Consider the following 18766-nt stretch of genomic DNA (forward strand, 5'->3'; position numbering starts at 1 on the left):
CATGTTAATGAATTGTCAGGAGGTCTGTAAAGGACTCCCAGCTGAGTATTCTATCCTTTACTCTTCCTTGGCTCTATTCATACTATTTCTGCTGCCTGTCCACCCTGCCTGAAATTCTTTCTCTCTACTAATGTATTTGTGCCCTTTAAAAAATATTGTTATTCCTCCTTCATCCATAAAATTCCCCGTACTGCCTATCCTGTCATTTTTCTTTATTGTACAACAATTATTTACCTATTTTCAGTGCTAATGATTCATCTTTAATAAGTTTTGATTATCAGATGGACTTAAGTTGATTTAGTTACTTTTTATTGCTGTCTACTTTAACCTATTTCTTATTTCTTTCTCTTGGCATCAATTTTTATTTAATTTGTGATATTATAACAACACGGGTATTTATATAGTGTTTTAACATAGAAGAAGTCCCAATGCTGTATCACAGGAGCGTTATCAGACAAAATTTGACACCAAGCCTCAGAAGGGGATATTAGGGCTGATGGCTCAAGAGGTATAGTTTAAGGAGCATTTTAAAAGAGAAAAGAGAGGTTTAGGAAGGGAATTCCACAGCTCAGGACCTTGGCAGCTGAAAGCCCGGCTGCCAGTGTTGGAGTGATTAAAACTGGGATGCTCAAGAGGCCAGGATTCGAGGTGTGCAGCTATCTTGGAGGGATTTGTAAACAAAGATGAAGATTTTAAAATAGAAGCATTGCTTAACCAAGAACCATTGTAGTCAGTGAGCACAGAGGTGATGGGTAAATGGGACTTGATGTGAGTTAGGATGCGGGCAGCAAGTTTTAAATGGTCTCAAGCCTATGGAGGGTAGGTGGGAGGTTGGATGGGAGAAAATTGGAATAGTCAAGCTTAGAGGTAGCAAAGACATGCATTAAGGTTTCAGTGTCAGATGAGCTGAGACAGAGCAGAGGGCAATGTTACAGAGATTAAAATAGGTGGTCATAATGATGATGTGCATGTGTAGTCAGAAGCTCCTCTTGGAGTTAAATATGATATCAAGGCTGTGAGCAGTCCAGTTCAGCCCCTGACAATTGCCAGGGAGAGGGATGAAGTCAGTGGCTAGGCAATGGAGTTTATGGCAGAGACTAAACACACTGACTTTGGTCTCCTCAATATTCAGTTGGCAATTCTATGGCCTAAACCAATAATTAAAGTGGCCTTTTAAAAAGTTCCATTCATTCCAACTTCGAAGAAAGATGTGCTTGTTCTATAGCACTGAAAAAAATCAGAACATAATTTCCCTGATAGCTCCATGGGCAAAGATTCTGTGCAGAAGATCAGGGTAGCTCCAGCTCAATCCCCAATTTGTGCTGAGTTGGCTACTCTCAGCCAGAGAGGTTGTGTGGGGAGCAAAGTATGCCACCCACACAAGGAAGAGAAACAGCCTGGGTTCCAACTTAACACTTGGGGCAGAATTTTACGACAGCAGGGTTTTACGTTCCCGCTGAAGTCAATGGGATTTATAACGGCCCACCGCATTTTACGGCCCCATCCCCGCTGAAACGGGGCCGTAAAATTCTGCCCTTGTTATTCAGAGACCCCAGCTGGATACTGCACACGTGCTGATGAGGACAGGTTTGCTGCAATGTCCTAGTGAAGGAATAGCTAGCCTGAAGATACTATCTAAGCTCATAATTGTCCACTTGAATGAGGTACCATTGAATTGTCAGTACTCATGGAATTGTAGAAACCTGACGAATCAGTGCCTTCAGGAAAGAAGTTTGAAAAAAGGTCCGGTGCTGAATAGTCAAATGTGGAATAAAAGAAAGATTTTCTTCAGGTTTGTTTTTGTCAATGGTGAGGCACTCATTCTTCCCTTAATATCACAAGCAGAGTGGTTCCCATACTTCTGTTGTTGAAGGACTCCTTTTTCAAATAGATTAGTAATTATAGGACCCCTTTCTAAATTATGATACTATATGAAAGTGCTGCATGTAAATAATCTTTTAATAATTATTTAAAGAAAACAGATATTTCTTTGATTTTAAGTATGTAGTATTATAATATAACCTCCCCTCTCTTGAGCAAGGCTGCCAGCCAGTAGCATCCTTGGTAACTGCGGCTCTATCTGGTCATCTTCCTGCTGCTCTCAACGCTCCTCCCCACTCTGCTGCATATGTGGTGGCCGCACTCCACTCCCACCTCACCACTTGCACCAAGCCAGCCTAAAGGCACTGCTCATTCAGTTATCTTGACCACAGTGCACTCTGATCACAGCACCCTAGGTGATCACTCATGTCACCCACCCATAAGGCTACCTCTGCTCAGTAGGAATTTTCAGATTATTTTGCAGATCTCCTGGAAAGTCTCCACTGACCCCCAGTTTGAGAACCACTGACTAGCCCTATTTGAGAAAAACATAAATACTAATAAGTCCAATGTGATTAAATACTATTGTGATATTATTGCCAGTTGTTAGTGCATTCATTTTTGAAATTGTTTTTGTTTGACAGCTGCAAGGAAGAAGAAATTGTTTGCCAGGATTCATGATGCAGTTAAAGCCAGTGATGTGGAGGAGCTTGAGCTGATGGTGAAAAATGGAGCCAGCATTAATGAAGTTGATCCCATTCACAAATTCACTCCATTGCAATGGGCAGTGCATTCAGATAGTTTAGAGGTGAAGAGCTATTTTCATCTGTAAAGTCAATACATATAGATCTATGTCACAGATTATTGTCAGTGGATTGGATGTAACAGCTGGCAGCCGAGTTTTCCAGAGTTTCGGGAACCTGACAGCTGCAGGGAAACGGGAGCTGATGGATCCAACAGACAAGTGTTTTGCCCATACTGTTTACGAGCCAGGACAAGCAGGAGTGCTTCCCTGGTGCCTCAGGCAAACCAGCCATGATCTACTCCCCTGTGATTGGCTGACAGCCCATGATCACGGTCGCATTTCCCCCTCCACCGCTCCGCCCCCGTGATCTCTTACCCTCGCTCGTCAGCCAATCTCTTCCCTCTTCCCCTCCAGCCAACTGTTCTCCCTCTCTTCAGGCACCCACCAACTCCCATCCCACTGATCCTTGATGCTACATTTCCAGGTTTCCCAGGAGACCTAATCCCTTCCCCACTTCCCTGTAAATTTTGGGGCCAAAGAGTCAGAAACAAACTGCAAGGCAGACGCTATAAGAAAAAATGTGAGAGAATCATAAAGAGTGGAGACACAAGAAAAACATGAGGGAGGCAGAAATAATTGCAGAGTGGGAGTTAAACAGAGACTGTTATAGGAAACGTTTATCTTTACTTTTGCCAGCATACAGTTAATGTTGAACCAGTAATCCTGCTGTGCCTTATTCATTCCCATTCTCCTGAGTGTCTTCTGTTTTTTCCAAATTTCTGATTAATGGTGGGAAGGTGTGAAGGTAATTCCTAGCTTTACATTTACTAACACATATATACACCGAGACACTGAAGAGGGTGCGTGAGAGAGGGGCAGGAATCAAGCTTATTGTCCGTTTATTTTTTTTTAAAAAAAGGCTATTTTATAAAATATGTTCAGGATTTTGAAGATTCTACAAAATTTTCAATCTCAGCTTTGTCAGTCTATTAATTGTTAAATGATACTAATTTTAATCATCATCCAGATATTTGAAAAGCAGCCTTATCATAAATTTAAAACATAGCAATCCTAATCATATTTGATTTAAAAGAGCAACACATTTACAGTTTGGTTTCTGTGTTACAGTGCCTGCACTGGTTGCTATGGCATGGTGCGGATATGACTGATGTCACTTCCAGGGGTTGGACAGCAGCACACATCGCAGCCATCAGGGGTCATGATGCCTGTATGCAGGTAAATTAATTTTGTTATTGTATTCTTCTGTACCAAAATACATATTTTAATTAGTGCAGAAGTTTGAAATAATTTAATTTAGTCTCTAGTATATAGTACAAGTATTTTTCTATTAAGCTAAAGTATTGGAGAGGGGAGAAGGATGACTGAATAGAGCAGTACTTTTTCACATAAAGAAATTTTATTTCAAATCCAGTGGACTGTTGGGATGAAGATCACCTCTCTTCACTGGCCATAAGGGTTCTACAACATTTATTTTTAGTTCTTGTCTGTAAGCAGCATCATTGAAATCAATTAATTGGAGCTCAACTTGAATCAGTACAGTGAATTTTCGATGAGTCAAACTCTGGTGATACGAAATTCCACTTGTGTCGAAGTTATCAACCGTTCCAGCTGGCAGAGTAACAAAACCTATACAACGAAGCTCGTGATTATATGAAATTCCACAGTGGTTGATATGTGTTAGCTGAACTTTCTCTGGCATCGGCAAGAGAAAATCAGGGGGCATGACTGTGCTAACCAATCAGAGCGGAGTGGTTGGACCTACACGCACTCAAATTTCTCTGTGGAGCAACTTGCAAAGCATGCGAGTATGGCAAAACTTGTGAGAAAGTTAAAAGTAATGCTGAAAAAAGAGATACTTCAAAGCTTTCTGTCTTACTCAGGGCACTTTGCAAGAGTACCAATATAAGGGAAAAACAACAATTTATACCATATGAGAAAAGAGTGCAGATTGGTTGGCAAGTGGACTCTGATTTGTAGAGGCATTGCCATGACAGTGATGGTGACTGACAGTTAACTGCCAAGCATTGTTTGAAATTTAAACCAGGCAGCTTGACCCTGATTGGTCAAGGCATTGCCCTGAGGAATGAGTCAGCAAATGATTGTCACTTCTTTTGTTTAGCTGAAACAGGCACAATGTGTGTACATGTTCTTTCTGTCCGCAAAGCACAGAGCCCTGTGTATATTAATATATGTAGCTTCCAGTACACACACATGCATAACACTGTGAGCCTGACTGACAATCTTAAATTGGTTATCAGTGTAATTCTTGGTGCACTGAGTGTTATTTAGCAAATATTGTCCAATTGTGGAATGACATCTAATGTTGGACACTGTGTTTTGAGTTTTGCAAGCACGGGCTAGTTGGGAATGGTCTGTACCTTGCCCATTGTGAACAGTGGCTGGGACATGCTGTTTGATATGATCCGCCAGACTTTGGGACGTATGGCCTTCACACTCAGCATCACATTGGCACTGAATTTCATATACCACATTACTCATTTGGGTGATAAGCAGAACATCTTTTTGGCTTGATGTACCAACCAATCAGAGTCTACTTGTCAACCAATCAGCACTCTTTTCTCATACAGTATAAATTGTTATTTTCCATTTATATTGGTACTCTTGTCTAGTGTCCTGATGAGTGCAAGACTGAGTGTGTGACCTCAATGGAGTATGAGTTTGGTGAACTGAGGGAAACTTAAATATCTTTCTAAAAATCTAATATTGTTTGTATTTAACGTTTAAATGCAAGTACTGTTTAACCGCAAGTACTGTTTTGTAGGGGTTCCCCTTTTCCCTCAGAGACCCTCCCCACACTCAAGTTCGTGACACCAGATTCACAAGTGTATGGCTTGAACAGAATGACCAGTGGGACAAGTTTCTTCTGATAATTCACAATTGCTTTATTGAATCACTCAGTACAAAACTCAAAATGTAAAACAACCTATTCCCTGTACCCGACACAAAGTCACCACAACTCGGTTAAAACTTACAAAAAACAGGCAAAACACCACGTCCTGTCCTGAAACCTTAAGAAAAAACCCTCAGACCAATATCACCAAGATATGGCTTGAACAAGTTACAAGGTACTGGCAAAAAACATCAAATTTTCGCCCCAAACCTCCAAAAAAAACCCTCAGATCAATATCACTATGATTTGGCTGAAATTTACAATCCCCAACACAGTTGGTCTGTCCGGTGTTGACTGTAGGCCTGAGCCAAAGAGAATAAATTCGATCTTTCTTCTTGACTGGAGCCCAAAACCTCAGGCCAGTATCACCACGGTATGGCTGAAAACACTCTCAATCCCCAACATCGGTGGTTGCAAAAAGGAATCATGTAATTGTAGCACTTTATGACCTATAGTGAATGCAAATTGTTTTTAGGCCACTTCAAATAGGTGAAATTATTAGACTTAAAACAGGTAGATACATTTGTTTTTCCTTAGTTTACCTTCTATTCCTATCAAGACCATGGACCAAAACACTTCTATAAGATCACCGAAGTGACCTCAGCATTTCAGCATTCAATGCAGTTTGTGCATGTAATACAGGATGAATTCCATACTAACAACAGAACACAGCCATGCTGGATTATGTACATGCGAAGTGAAGCAAAGGGCTATGGCAATGCTTTGCAAACTATTTTGGCCCTTTCGGTGAAAACTGTAGGTCTCTGAGCCAAGTTGACCCTTCCTGACTCCCTCCTTGGCTGCAGCCCAGATGCTCTGATCTGCTTTGCTTTTATAATAATTTAACTCAGACATGTCAAACCATATTTCCTGTTGTTCCAATGTCCCTTTAGTTGATTCCATGCAAAGTCCAGACAAATGTCATCAGTGCCTGCTGGTTGAAACAATACAAGGTTTTCTATGGAAGTTGTATCCAGACGAATATTATCAGTTCCCATTGCATGAGCAATTCTGCTGTTTGAGGTGGCACAGTAATAGCACCTGGCTCCAAAGTTAATGAGGATTTGAATGCCCCTATTCCAGTACTATTATCTGAGGTAAAAGCAAAAAACTGCGGATGCTGGAAATCCAAAACAAAAATAAAAATACCTGGAAAAGCTCAGCACGTCTGGCAGCATCTGCGGAGAGGAACAGTTAATGTTTCGAGTCCATATGTCTCTTCAACAGAACTAAGTAAAAATAGAAAAGAGGTGAAATATAAGCTGGTTTAAGGTGGAGGGGGACAAATAGAGCTGGATAGAGGGCCAGTGATAGGTGGAGATAACCAAAAGATGTAATAGACAAAAGGACAAAGAGGTGTTGAAGGTGGTGATATTATCTAAGGAATGTGCTAATTAAGGGTAGAAAGCAGGACAAGCAAGGTACAGGTGGCTCTAGTGGCGGTGGGGTGGGGTAAAGGGAAGGGATTGAAATAGGCTAAAAGGTAGAGATAAAACAATGGATGCAAATACATTTAAAAATAATGGAAATAGGTGGGAAAAGAAAAATCTATATAACTTATTGGCAAAAAAAAGGGGGATCGGAAAGGGGGTGGGGGTGGAGGAGAGAGTTCATGATCTAAAGTTGTTGAACTCAATATTCAATCCGGAAGGCTGTAAAGTGCCTAGTTGGAAGATGAGATGCTGTTCCTCCAGTTTGCGTTGAGCTTCACTGGAACAATGCAGCAGGCCAAGGACAGACATGTGGGCATGAGAGCAGGGTGGAGTGTTGAAATGGCCAGCGACAGGGAGGTCTGGGTCATGCTTGCGGACAGACCGAAGGTGTTCTGCAAAGCGGTCATCCAGTCTGTGTTTGGTCTCTCCAATGTAGAGGAAACCGCATTGGGAGCAACGAATGCAGTAGACTAAATTGAGGGACGTGCAAGTGAAATGCTGCTTCACTTGAAAGGAGTGTTTGGGCCCTTGGACGGTGAGGAGAGGGGAAGTAAAGGGGCAGGTGTTGCACCTTCTGCAGTTGCATGGGAAGGTGCCGTTGGAGGGGATTGAGGTGTAGGGGGTGATGTAGGAGTGGACCAGGGTGTCCCGGAGGGAACGATCCCTGCGGAATGCCGCCGGTGGGGGTGAAGGGAAGATGTGTTTGGTGGTGGCATCATGCTGGAGTTGGCAGAAATGGCGGAGGATGATCCTTTGAATGCGGAGGCTGGTGGGGTGATAAGTGAGGACAAGGGGGACCCTATCATGGTTCTGGGAGGGAGAGGAAGGTGTGAGGGCAGATGCGCGAGAGATGGGCCGGACACGGTTGAGGGCCCTGTCAACCACCGTGGGTGGAAAACTTCAGTTAAGCAAGAAGGAAGACATGTTAGCGGAACTATTTTTGAAAGTGGCATCATCAGAACAGATGCGACGGAAGCGAAGGAACTGAGAGAATGGGATGGAGTCCTTACAGGAAGCAGGGTGTGAGGAGCTGTAGTCGAGGTAGCTGTGGGAGTCGGTAGGCTTGTAATGAATATTGGTGGACAGTCTATCACCAGAAATTGAGACAGAGAGGTCAAGGAAGGGAAGGGAAGTGTCAGAGATGAACCATGTGAGAATGATGGAGGGGTGGAAATTGGAAGCAAAGTTAATACATTTTTCCAGGTCCAGACGAGAGCATGAAGCAGCACCGAAGCAATCATCGATGTACCGGAGAAAGAGTTGTGGGAGGGGGCCGGAGTAGGATTGAAACAAAGAATGTTCCACATACCCCATAAAGAGACAGTTTAGTCTGTGGTGGTTGAATAATTCCTTGAGTGTATTGTATTGATGATATGCCCTTTGTGCCATTGTATTGGGTAATCAGGCCTTCTTGATTGCATTAGCTGATGGCAGGTAATGGCATTTACCTGGTACCATTGTTTCCTGATAGCAGTCAGTCAATGTCCAAACCCTTTTGGTGAGTCACTGTGTTTTCACTAAATGTCTGAATTAACCCCGTTGCTGCCCAACCCTGTACTGCTGAATGCAGCTTGTCTTTTTTTGAAATTTATAGTTCCATAAATTTCCCAGTTGGAGGGGATTTCGATCCTACAGTTTAATTGCAAGTTCAGTTTAACTGCAAGTGCTGTTTAAACTCTTAAGTCTCATCCAGGGGCCTAAGCAAGGAGATAGAAGCTATCCACTGGCAGCAGCTGAAATAGTTAATTAAGAAAACTAGAGACCGGCACTGAGTGTGCGACCTCAACGGAGTGTGAGAGCTTGGTGAGCTGAGAAAGTTTGATGAGGAGGGGAGGGAGGTGCTCCTTTGCTTTTTCTAACTTTGTAGGCACTGGTTCTTGCTCTACTACAGGGGAAGAAACGAGCTGTTTGGTGATTATCTGGTATGTGGTCAAGGTCTGTTCTATTCCTAAGGTTTAAAATAGTACAGGAATTTGTGTTAAGATTAATAAACATATAAAAGAAAATAAATAATTGAATAAAATAATTAAATAATTAATTAAAGCACATAAGTATGGCAGGATTGGTGATGTGTCATAGCTGCAGCATATGGGGGCTCCTGGGTACTAGTGTGATCCAAGGCAAACACGTCTGCAGTAAGTGTCTGCAGCTTGAGGTGGCAGGCATTAGGCAGGCAACATAGCCGCCTGGATTGTCAGCTCAGAGCCATTGAACTGGAGGCTGAGCTGCAGATACTGCGACACATCATGAAGGGGAAAAGTTACCTGGATGCTTTGTACTAGGAGGTGGCCACACCCATTAGGATAGGACCCCTGATTTGGAAAGTGGTGAGGGACAGGAGGGTGTGACTGTAGCTGAGGCATGTAAGGGGACCTAGATGGTAGGAGCCTCAGCCTCTGTAATTGTCCAACAGGTTTGAGGTTCTTTCAGCTTGTTTGGGTGAGAGTGGGGGCTGCAGAGTGGATGAGCTGACTGACCATGGCACAATGGTACAGGAAACCATTCAACTGGGGGGAGCACAAAGGAATGTAGTGGTTGTAGGGGACAGTATAGTGAGGGGGATTGACATTGTCCTCTGTAGCAAGGAGCAAGAACCAGACGGCTATGTTGCCTGCCCGGTGCTAGGGTTCAGGACATTTGCTCAGGGCTGGAGAGGAACTTGCAGTGGGAGGGGGAGGATCCAGTGGTCATGGTCCATGTAGGTACCAATGACATAAGCAGGATGACGAAGGAGGTTCTGCATAGTCAGCATGAAGAGCTAGACACCAAACTAAGAAGCAGGAATTTGTGTTAAGATTAATAAATATATAAAAGAAAATAAATAATTGAATAAAATAATTAACTAATTAATTAAAGCACATAAGTATGGCAGGTAATAATTTTTATATTTTAATTTTAATAATTAAGGTAATAATTTCTGGATTATCATCTGAGCCACGTGCAAATTGGCACAGGACAAATCAGATTAGAGAAATTAATGTATGGCTCAAAGACTGGTGTGGGAGAAGTGGGTTTTGGTTTGTGGAGCACTGGCACTAGTACCTGGGAAAATTGGATCTGTACTGTTGGGACAGTCTACACCTCAACCGTGCTGGGGCTGGTGTCCTCACAAGCCGCATAACTAAGGAAGTAGGGTTTTAAACTGAATAGTGGGGACAAGGGGTCGAATTTGGGAAGATGTGGGAAACCAAAGAGTAGAGACAAGGCAAGAGAGAAAGGTACTAATCTGGGAAATGATAAATAGACTGTGACAGGAAGGGACAGAGAGTACAAATCTAAGAGTAATTTAGCAGATAAGGCTAGATGCTACTAAAATAATAGAAGGACTAAACTAAAGGTTCTATATCTAAATGGACGTAGCGTTGGAAACAAAACAGACGAACTGATAGCGCAAATAGAACTAAATAAGTAGTATCTGATAGCCATTGTAGAGACATGGCTACAGGGTGACTGTAATCATTTGAAGGAGTCCCATGTGCTGTGGATAAAGGGGGGCTAGTGGATGTACTGTACTTAGACTTCCAGAAGGCATTTGATAAAGTGCCACATCAAAGGTTATTGCAGAAAATAAAAGCAGGATCTGAATATTGAAGGGTACATGACATTTAGGAAGGACAGGAAGTTAGGAAAAAGTGGGTGGCTCTGTTAATTAATGATGGTATCAGCACATTAGAGAGGGATAACCTAAATTCAGGAAACCAGGATGTAGAAGCAGTTTGGGTTGAGATGCGAAATGATAAAGACAAGAAGTCATTTGTGGAAGTGGTGTACAGGCCCCCTAATTGCAACTACATGGTAGGACAGAGTATAAAAGAAGAGATAATGGGAGCTTGTCAGAAAGGTACAACAATAATCATGGAGGATTTTAATCTAAATATAAACGGGAAAAATCAGATGGGCAGAGATAGCGTAGATGAGGAGTTCATAGAATGTTTTCAGGATAGTTTCTTAGAACAGCATGTTCTGGAGCCAACCTGAGAGCAGGTTATTACTAGATTTGGTATTGAGCAACTAGATAGGATTAATTGATAACCTCATGGTGAAGGCACCCCTTGGTAGCAGTGATCATAATATGATTCAATTTTACATTCAGTTAGAGGTAAAAACGAGTGCGTCCAAGACTGGTATTTTAAACGTAAATAAGGGCAATTATGAGGACCCGAAAGCAGAGCTAGCTAAAGTGAGCTGGCAAATGAGGTTAAAGGATAGGTCCATAGAGGTTCAGTGGCAGACATTTAAAGGGATATTTCAGAATACACACAATATATACATTCCAATGAGAAATAAAAATCCCAAGGGAAGGGCCCACCATCCATGGTTACCTGAAAAAGTTAAAGTCAGTATCAAGTTTAAAGAAAAAAGCACAAAGATGGTGGCAGGTCAGATGATTGGAAAGAATATAAAGAATAGCAAAGAATGACAAAAAGATTAATAAAGAGAGAAAAATTAGAGTATGAGAGAAAACTAGGTAGTAATATAAAGACGGATAGGAAGAGTTTCTATAGATATTTAAATAAGAAAAGAGTTACAAAGCAAGTGCTGGTCCTATAGAAAGAGTGTCTGGGGAATTGATAATGGAAAGTAGGGAGACGGCGGATAAATTGAAGAGGTATTTTGCTTTGGTCTTCACCATAGAGGACGCAAGTAACATCCCAGAGATAATTGTAAATCAGGAAACGAAAGGGAGGGAGGAACTCGGGGAAAATTACAATCACTAGCGAAGTGGCATTGAGCAAATTGTTGGGGCTACAGGCTGACAAATCCCCACGTCCTGATGGACTTCACACTATGGCCCTGAAAGAAGTGGTTAGCATTGGTTTTAATTTTCTAAAATTCCCTAGATTCGGGTAAGGTTCCATTAGATTGGAAGATAGCAAATATAACTCCTTTATTCAAAAGGCAGGGAGACAAAGCAGGAAACTATAGGCCAGTTAGCCTAACATCCGTCACAGGGAAAATGTTGTAAGCTTTTATTAAAGATGTTTTAACAGGGCACTTAGATTAATTCAAGATAATCAGGCAGAGTCAACATGGTTTTGTGAAAGGGAAATCATTTGAAGGATGTGCTGTGCTGTGGATAAAGGGGGGCTAGTGGATGTACTGTACTTAGACTTCCAGAAGGCATTTGATAAAGTGCCACATCAAAGGTTATAGCAGAAAATTAAAGCTGATGGTGTAGGGAGCAACACATTGACATTGATAGAAGATTGGCTAGCTAGCAGGAGGCAGAGAGTTGGCATAAATGGGTCTTTTTTCTGGTTGGCAGGATTTGATGAGTGGTGTGCCACAGGGATCAGTGCTGGGACCTCAACTTCTTGCAATTTATATAAATGACTTGGATGAAGGGATTGAAGGATAGTTGCTAAATTTGCTGATGATACAAAGATAGGTAGGAAAGTAAATTGTGAAGAGACCATAAGGAGCTACAAAGGGACATGGGTTAAGTGAGTGGACAAAGATCTGGCAAATGGAGAATAATGTGGGCAAATGTGAAATTGTCCATTTTGGCATGAAGAATAAAAAGAAACTTATCTAAATGGTGAGAGATTCAGAGGGATCTGGGTGTCCTAGTGCATGAGTTACAAAAGGCTAGTATGCAGGTACAGCAAGTAATTAGGAAAGCTAATTGAATGTTATTGTTTATTGTTAGGGGAATTGATTACAAAGGTTATGCTTCAGTTTTACAGAGCACTAGTAAGACCACATCTGAAGTATTGTGTACAGTACTGGTCTCCTTATTTAAAGAAAGACGTAAATGCATTGGAAGCAGTTCAGAAAAGGGTTACTAGACTAATACCAGGAATGGGCGGGTTCTCAAACAAGGAAAAGTTGGACAGGTTAGGCTTGTATCCACTGGAATTTAGAAGAGTAAGAGATGACTTGATTGAAGCTTTTAAGATCCTGAAGGGTCTTGGCAGGGCAGACAAGGAGAGGATGTTTCCTCTTGTGGGAGAATCTAGAACTGTTTAAAAATAAAGTGTTGCTCATTTAAGACCAAGATGAGGAGAATTTTTTTCTCTGAGGGCTGTGAGCCTTTAGAATTCCCTTCCTTAAAAGGTGGTGGAAGCAGAGTCTTTGAATATTTTTAAGACAGAGCTAGATAGATTCTTGATTAACAAGGGGGTGAAAGATTATTGAGAGTAAGCATGAATGTGGGGTTGAGGTTACAATCAGATCAGCCATGATCTTATTGAATGGCGGTGCAGGCTCAGGGGGCCAAGTGGCCTACGCCTGCTCCTAATTCATATGTTTATATGTTCATGTGCAAGACGAAAAGCTTTGACATGTTTCTTTTTTCAGCAATATTCAAGTTCTGTACTACCAAACAACTAAAGTTAAAAGTGTTGTGATTGGAGAGAAGGTGAAGTTGATAGGGCAGGTGGAAAACTGGTATGAAGCAGAACGCGTGCATCATGGAACAGTGGGAGATTTTACCATCAAGTTTGTCCACCATTCTGAAAGCCAAGGAGAACATCTTGGAACAGTTCAAAAAATGGGCATTCTGTCCAGCAGGGAAGAAGATGAGAATGTCTGCTTATCCCAACATCGAAGAAGCTCTGCTAATGTGGTTCAAGTCAGCCCAAGCAGAGAATGTGCCCACCTCCAGCCCAATTCTGCAGGCAAGTAGGGTCACCATGGCGAAGAAGCTGAGACACTTGGGGCTGAATTTTACATCTTGCGGGTGGGCGCGTGCCCAACCCAATCGGACGTAAAATCGCATGAGAAGACGTCGGGCGAGCGTCATTGAGCACGATATTTTGCTTGGCAGGCGCGTGAAAATTAAGCGCACCTGTCGACAATTAAGAGGGCAACTAAGCCCATTAATGGCACAATTGACTCCGATTTTTTGTGACCCGTCCAACCTTATGGTTGGCGGACGGGTGAATCGGCCAGGCGGCCTTTGCATTTTTCATCAAACCTCATCCAAGGGCAGGATAAGATTTCTATTATGAAATAAAATAAAAATAAATTTCTGTGGACAGCATTCTTAGCCATGTGTTCAGGCGATTGATTGTGATGCATGGACATTTTGTTGCAGCTTTTTAAACCTTTATTTCAGCTTGTTCAGGTTTGCAGCTCCCTCAGGCAGCTGTCTGCCTTCAGGGAGCTTTCTCGCAGTGCTCACCCGTGCCCGCTGAAACGTCATCGCCCGTCCTCTTCCCACCTCCACCCCGGCAGCGCTGAGGTTTTCAGCGCGTGTTTCACGCTGGCTGGCCGTTAATTGGCCAAGCCAGCGTGAAATCGCGGTCGGGGGCCTGTTTCCTGACCACTCCTGGGCCCGCTGATCACACGCGCCCACCAAAATTAAAACTCAGGCCATGGAGTTCACCTCAGTGACGGATGGTTGGATCGATTCAAGACAACACAATGTAAACTATGAACAAATGGAATAAAGATTTTTTTTACTCTTTTACTGTCTTTTACTATGTTTTTTTATTTGGCATTTGAATCTGAAAAATAGAGAGTAATATAAGTGTTAGAAGTAGTTGTAGGCATATTGGGCTACAAACAGATACAGTCATGTGGCAAATTGGGCCTTGGCTAAAACGAAGCTCTGCTTAACCCGAATTTGAAGGCAGCTGCCCTGGGATTTGATTCACTGAGAGTTTGCTGTATTCTGCCTTTTTCGCTCACTCCTTTATCTCCTTGTTTCCCTTTTTTGCTAGGAATGTGAGAATAGGTCATCTCAACTTGGACTGGCTCAAAACTGGCACAGTTGTATGCTGGTAGACACTGAATTGTCAACACAGCTTAGAATCTTTAATGATAATATGTGTGGAAATCCACACTGGTGCAGTGCAGAGCTCATCTTTTGAAGTTGGGGTTAAGGTTTATTATTGTGGCTGAGCAGCGGGTGTTTGTCATGTAATTAACTTGTACAATTTGTTACCTGTTTTGAGTTAGTCTCATTCCGAGCACTGATATGTCTCACGCATAGCATTCACCCTTTAATATTAATTGTCTGCACATTTTGAAGCCTTGAAATGCTTTCAGTTTCTATCATGAGTGCAGCCTTTGTGAGGAAATGCATTCAGAGAGGGCAATTAAGGCAAGGGAATACACAGTAAATGATAAGATTCCTGAGAATTATAGAGAAACAGAGGGAGCTTGGGGTTCATGTCCACAGACCCCTGTAAGTTGTAGGACGTGTAGAAAAGGGAGTTAAGAAGGTATACAGGATAGTTGCCTTATTAGCCGAGAGATAGGATATAAGTGTTGGAAAATTATGCTAGAACTGTTTAGGACATTAGTTAGGCCACAACAGAACACAGCTCAAGTCACCACATTGCAGAGGAGATTTATGAGGATGTTGCCAGGAATGGAGAATTTTGAGGAAAGATTGGATAGGCTAGGTTGTTTTCTTTGGAAAAGGGAAGGCTGAGGGGGGATTTAAATGAGGTGTATAAAATATGAGGGGCCTAGATAGAGTGGATTGGAAGGACCTACTTCCTTTAGCAAAGAGGTCAATAAATGAGACATAGATTTAAACTGGTAGCAGGGACTTTTTTCACCCAGAGGTGGTAGAAATCTGGAACCCATTGCGTGAAGGAGTTAATGAGGCAGAAAAACCCATTGCATTTAAAAATACTTGGATTTGCACTTGAAGTACTGAAACCTACAGGGCTATGGATCAAAAGCTAGAAAGTGAGATTAGGCTGGAGAACTCTTTCTTGGCTAGCACAAGATACAATGGGTCGAATGGCCTCTTTCTGTGCCATAAGTTTTCTATGTTTCTATTTCACAAAAAGAAGCACAGTGTAATGCCTTCATGTGTTGCTTCTCAGGCCCTGATAACAAATGGTGCCAATTTAACAGCAAAGGATGATAGAGGCTGCACACCATCGCACCTGGCTGCTGCCCATGGACATTCGTACACACTTCAGACCATTCTTCGCAGTGGTGTGGTAAGGAACTGTTAGTTAACTAATAGGATGGATTTTCTTCACAGTAAATTTCACGGTCTCCAGGAAAGGGAGGACAGTCATTCATGGATTCAATAATAGAGACACAGATTCTAATAAAGCTTGAAAATAATGTTTGCTTTTAACATTGGCCAGATAAGTGTTATTTGGTAAATTAAATTGATTTCATAATTTTGAATGCTGACCAATGTGGAAATGGTTATCTAATTTCATTTTTTAAGGTATTTGGGCTACATATGGATGCACAGAGACACAGCACACATTCAACGTTTGCTGAAATATAATGTTGAGCACCACTTTTCTATTTGTTTTGCTCTAGGATACAAATCCAATAGATAAGTCTGGTTGGAGGAGTGTTCATTATGCTGCCTTCCATGGCAGGCTGGGCTGCTTGCAACTTCTAGTCAGATGGGGAGCAGACGTGAATGAAGTGGATCAGGATGGCAATTTACCAGGTATACTCTCATGGGTGGCCACATTTCCATTCTTTTCCTCACTCAAGGGGCCGATAAGCAAAGCTCAGAAAGATAACATTTGGCACAACATTAAACATGAATTTCTAATAAAATGTCGATATATGAAAAGAAACAATTTGCTGAGCAAAAAAACTATGTCAAAACAAGAAATTGATAATTTTAAAAAAAGAGTAATAAATAAAGGTTACAATTAGAGTGTGAGGGGTGAGTGTGTGAGAGAGTGTACGTTAGTGTGAGGATGAATAAGAACCCTGAGACCAGGAGTGAGCCAGACACCACACGCACATGCACTCTCACACTTGCGCACTCTCACACTTGCGCACTCTCACACTTGCGCACTGTCTCACACTCTCTCACACTCGTGCACATACACACTCTCTCACCTCGCTCCACCCCCTCGCTCCAAGGCCTTGAAGCTTGAACACGTGGTGACCCAGGGGAGAGGAACATCAGAAGGAGAGTTCGAAACCCTGGAGGTGAACCCTCATGGGAGGCATCTGAGAGAAAATGTTGTTTTGGGAGAAGATTCCAAGGCGAGGTCTTGGAGAATGGAGATTGGAAATCCTCATGTGAAAGATAGAGCTTAGTGAAACTGGTCGACTCACGGTGTAACAAGCATCTCGGAGGAGTTGATGAGAGATCCATAGCATCTGGTTGAGGAGGCATCTGTCACTTGGTTTCAGAGTGTGGTGTGTCTGACCACAGGTCACCAATTGGTTTACATGGACTGTGTACTTACTGTGAACATTAGTATTTAAGATAGCTTTTGTAACTTGTGTTATCCTTTCAAATCTGTATATATCTGTAAAGGTATAGTTCTGGGTGAAGCAGTATTGTAATATAGTTCATCTGTTCTTGTTAAATAAATGTTTTAATTCTTTTGTTAGAAGTTCATTAGCTGACTTCAGTCACTCTGTTCAGTAGCCACTCTCCACATATCCAAACAAACAAATTAAAAGTTAGGATATATCAAACTGGGTTCTGCTCTGGGATCAGGCTTGTCCATGGTAATCTTAACTGGGATCATAACACTTGCTACCCCTAATTTCCACCCTTACTGATTCTACTTCATGATCATCTGAAGCAAAATCCTTCCTCACTAATGTCCTTATGTCATATTTTCCAGCAAGTCTATCCTATCAAGCTACCCCATCTCCTTTGCCATTCTGTTTGTCTTTCTGAAATATTGTGTACCCTGAAATATTTGTTTCCCAACCTTGATCACCTCGTAACCTTGACTCTGTAATTATGATTAAATCTAAATCATTTACCTTTATTTGTGCCACTAGTTAATCTATTTTATTGCAAATGCATCATGCAATTGGATAAAGAACCTTTAATTTCATTTTTAAAACTTCTATTCCCTGCAATGACCTTATTCGCCAACGTACAATTTTACTTAAACGATCTGCCCCTTCCTGTCCCACTTTGCTTGCCTTTATCCAATTGCATTACTGGTCTGGAGCCTTGACCCTTCTCTTTGGACTTCTAAATCTCCCTTCACCTGAACCTTGGGAAACTGAGCAGCTGAAGCAAGGGGAGGACAAGTTCGGAGGGAAGGCAAGCCCATTTACAGCACTGCTTGAGGGCAATGAACAAGAGAAGTGTTTTCCCCATGCCCCCATTCCCAACTTGCTCCACTATGCCCCTCTCTCAGGGTCAGGGTTTAGATTCTGACCCCACTGGAATGGTCAGGGATCTGATCCTGGTCTTGTGGCCTCCTCTTGAGTGGTCACTGCCTGACTGGAAGCCTAACCTGTCAAACAGACTGCCTCCCAGGCAGGGAACCTGTCAGGGCTAAAACACGCACAGTGTGGAGTTATAATTCCATAGAATATGGAGAAACCCTGACTAAGTGTCATTCAATTTAAGAGGGCACCCAAATCTTAAACTATTCAATTCTTGAATGGCATCCGTAAGCATGCATTTTCCAGTAAGTTTCACTGGATATGAAGCAGCGGCGAGATCCTGATCAAATTAAATTGTTTTGTATAATAAAAACAGCCACACTGTTAAAATGCTGTTGAGTGAATTGCACTGGGTTTTTGGTTATTGTTTATTTGACTTTTTGTAAAGGCAATAATTTTGTGTATCTTTAATGTGTCTTTTTATTGTTTTAATCGTAGCTCATCTTGCAGCAATGGAGGGCCACTTGCATTGCTTTAAGTTTCTTGTCTGCCAAGGAGCTAGCATGACCCACATACTGGGAGCCAGGAATGACCAAGGTGAAACTCCGAAGGATCTTGCAAAGAGATTCTATAAGGACAACATAGTGCAGTACATTACAGCTGTGGAATATGAACGGGATCATCCAGTTGATCAAGAAAGTAAGCAGACAAGATGGTGCTGTCACATTTAGTTCACTATGAAGCTGCTGCAAATTATCGTGCTGTTTAAAGAATTAGTTTGTTAACATCGAATACTGAAGCTTTGTC

General features: G+C 42.0%; 1 protein-coding gene across 2 annotated transcripts in view; it reads left to right on the forward strand.

The window, feature by feature from the left end:
- The window catches only part of LOC144682873 (ankyrin repeat domain-containing protein 42-like), a 51422-nt gene that overhangs the window by 15104 nt on the left and 17552 nt on the right, over positions 1 to 18766 (forward strand). The window contains exons 2-6 of one of the 2 annotated variants that reach the window (XM_078545702.1): positions 2466 to 2629; positions 3695 to 3802; positions 15718 to 15837; positions 16175 to 16310; positions 18458 to 18658. In XM_078545702.1, the coding sequence (XP_078401828.1) occupies positions 2466 to 2629; positions 3695 to 3802; positions 15718 to 15837; positions 16175 to 16310; positions 18458 to 18658 (729 nt within the window). The remainder of the gene's footprint in view (positions 1 to 2465; positions 2630 to 3694; positions 3803 to 15717; positions 15838 to 16174; positions 16311 to 18457; positions 18659 to 18766) is intronic. The other variant, XM_078545703.1, reaches the window with a different exon arrangement.

Source organism: Cetorhinus maximus, chromosome 7, assembly GCF_964194155.1.
Source record: "Cetorhinus maximus chromosome 7, sCetMax3.hap1.1, whole genome shotgun sequence".
NCBI lineage: Eukaryota > Metazoa > Chordata > Chondrichthyes > Lamniformes > Cetorhinidae > Cetorhinus > Cetorhinus maximus.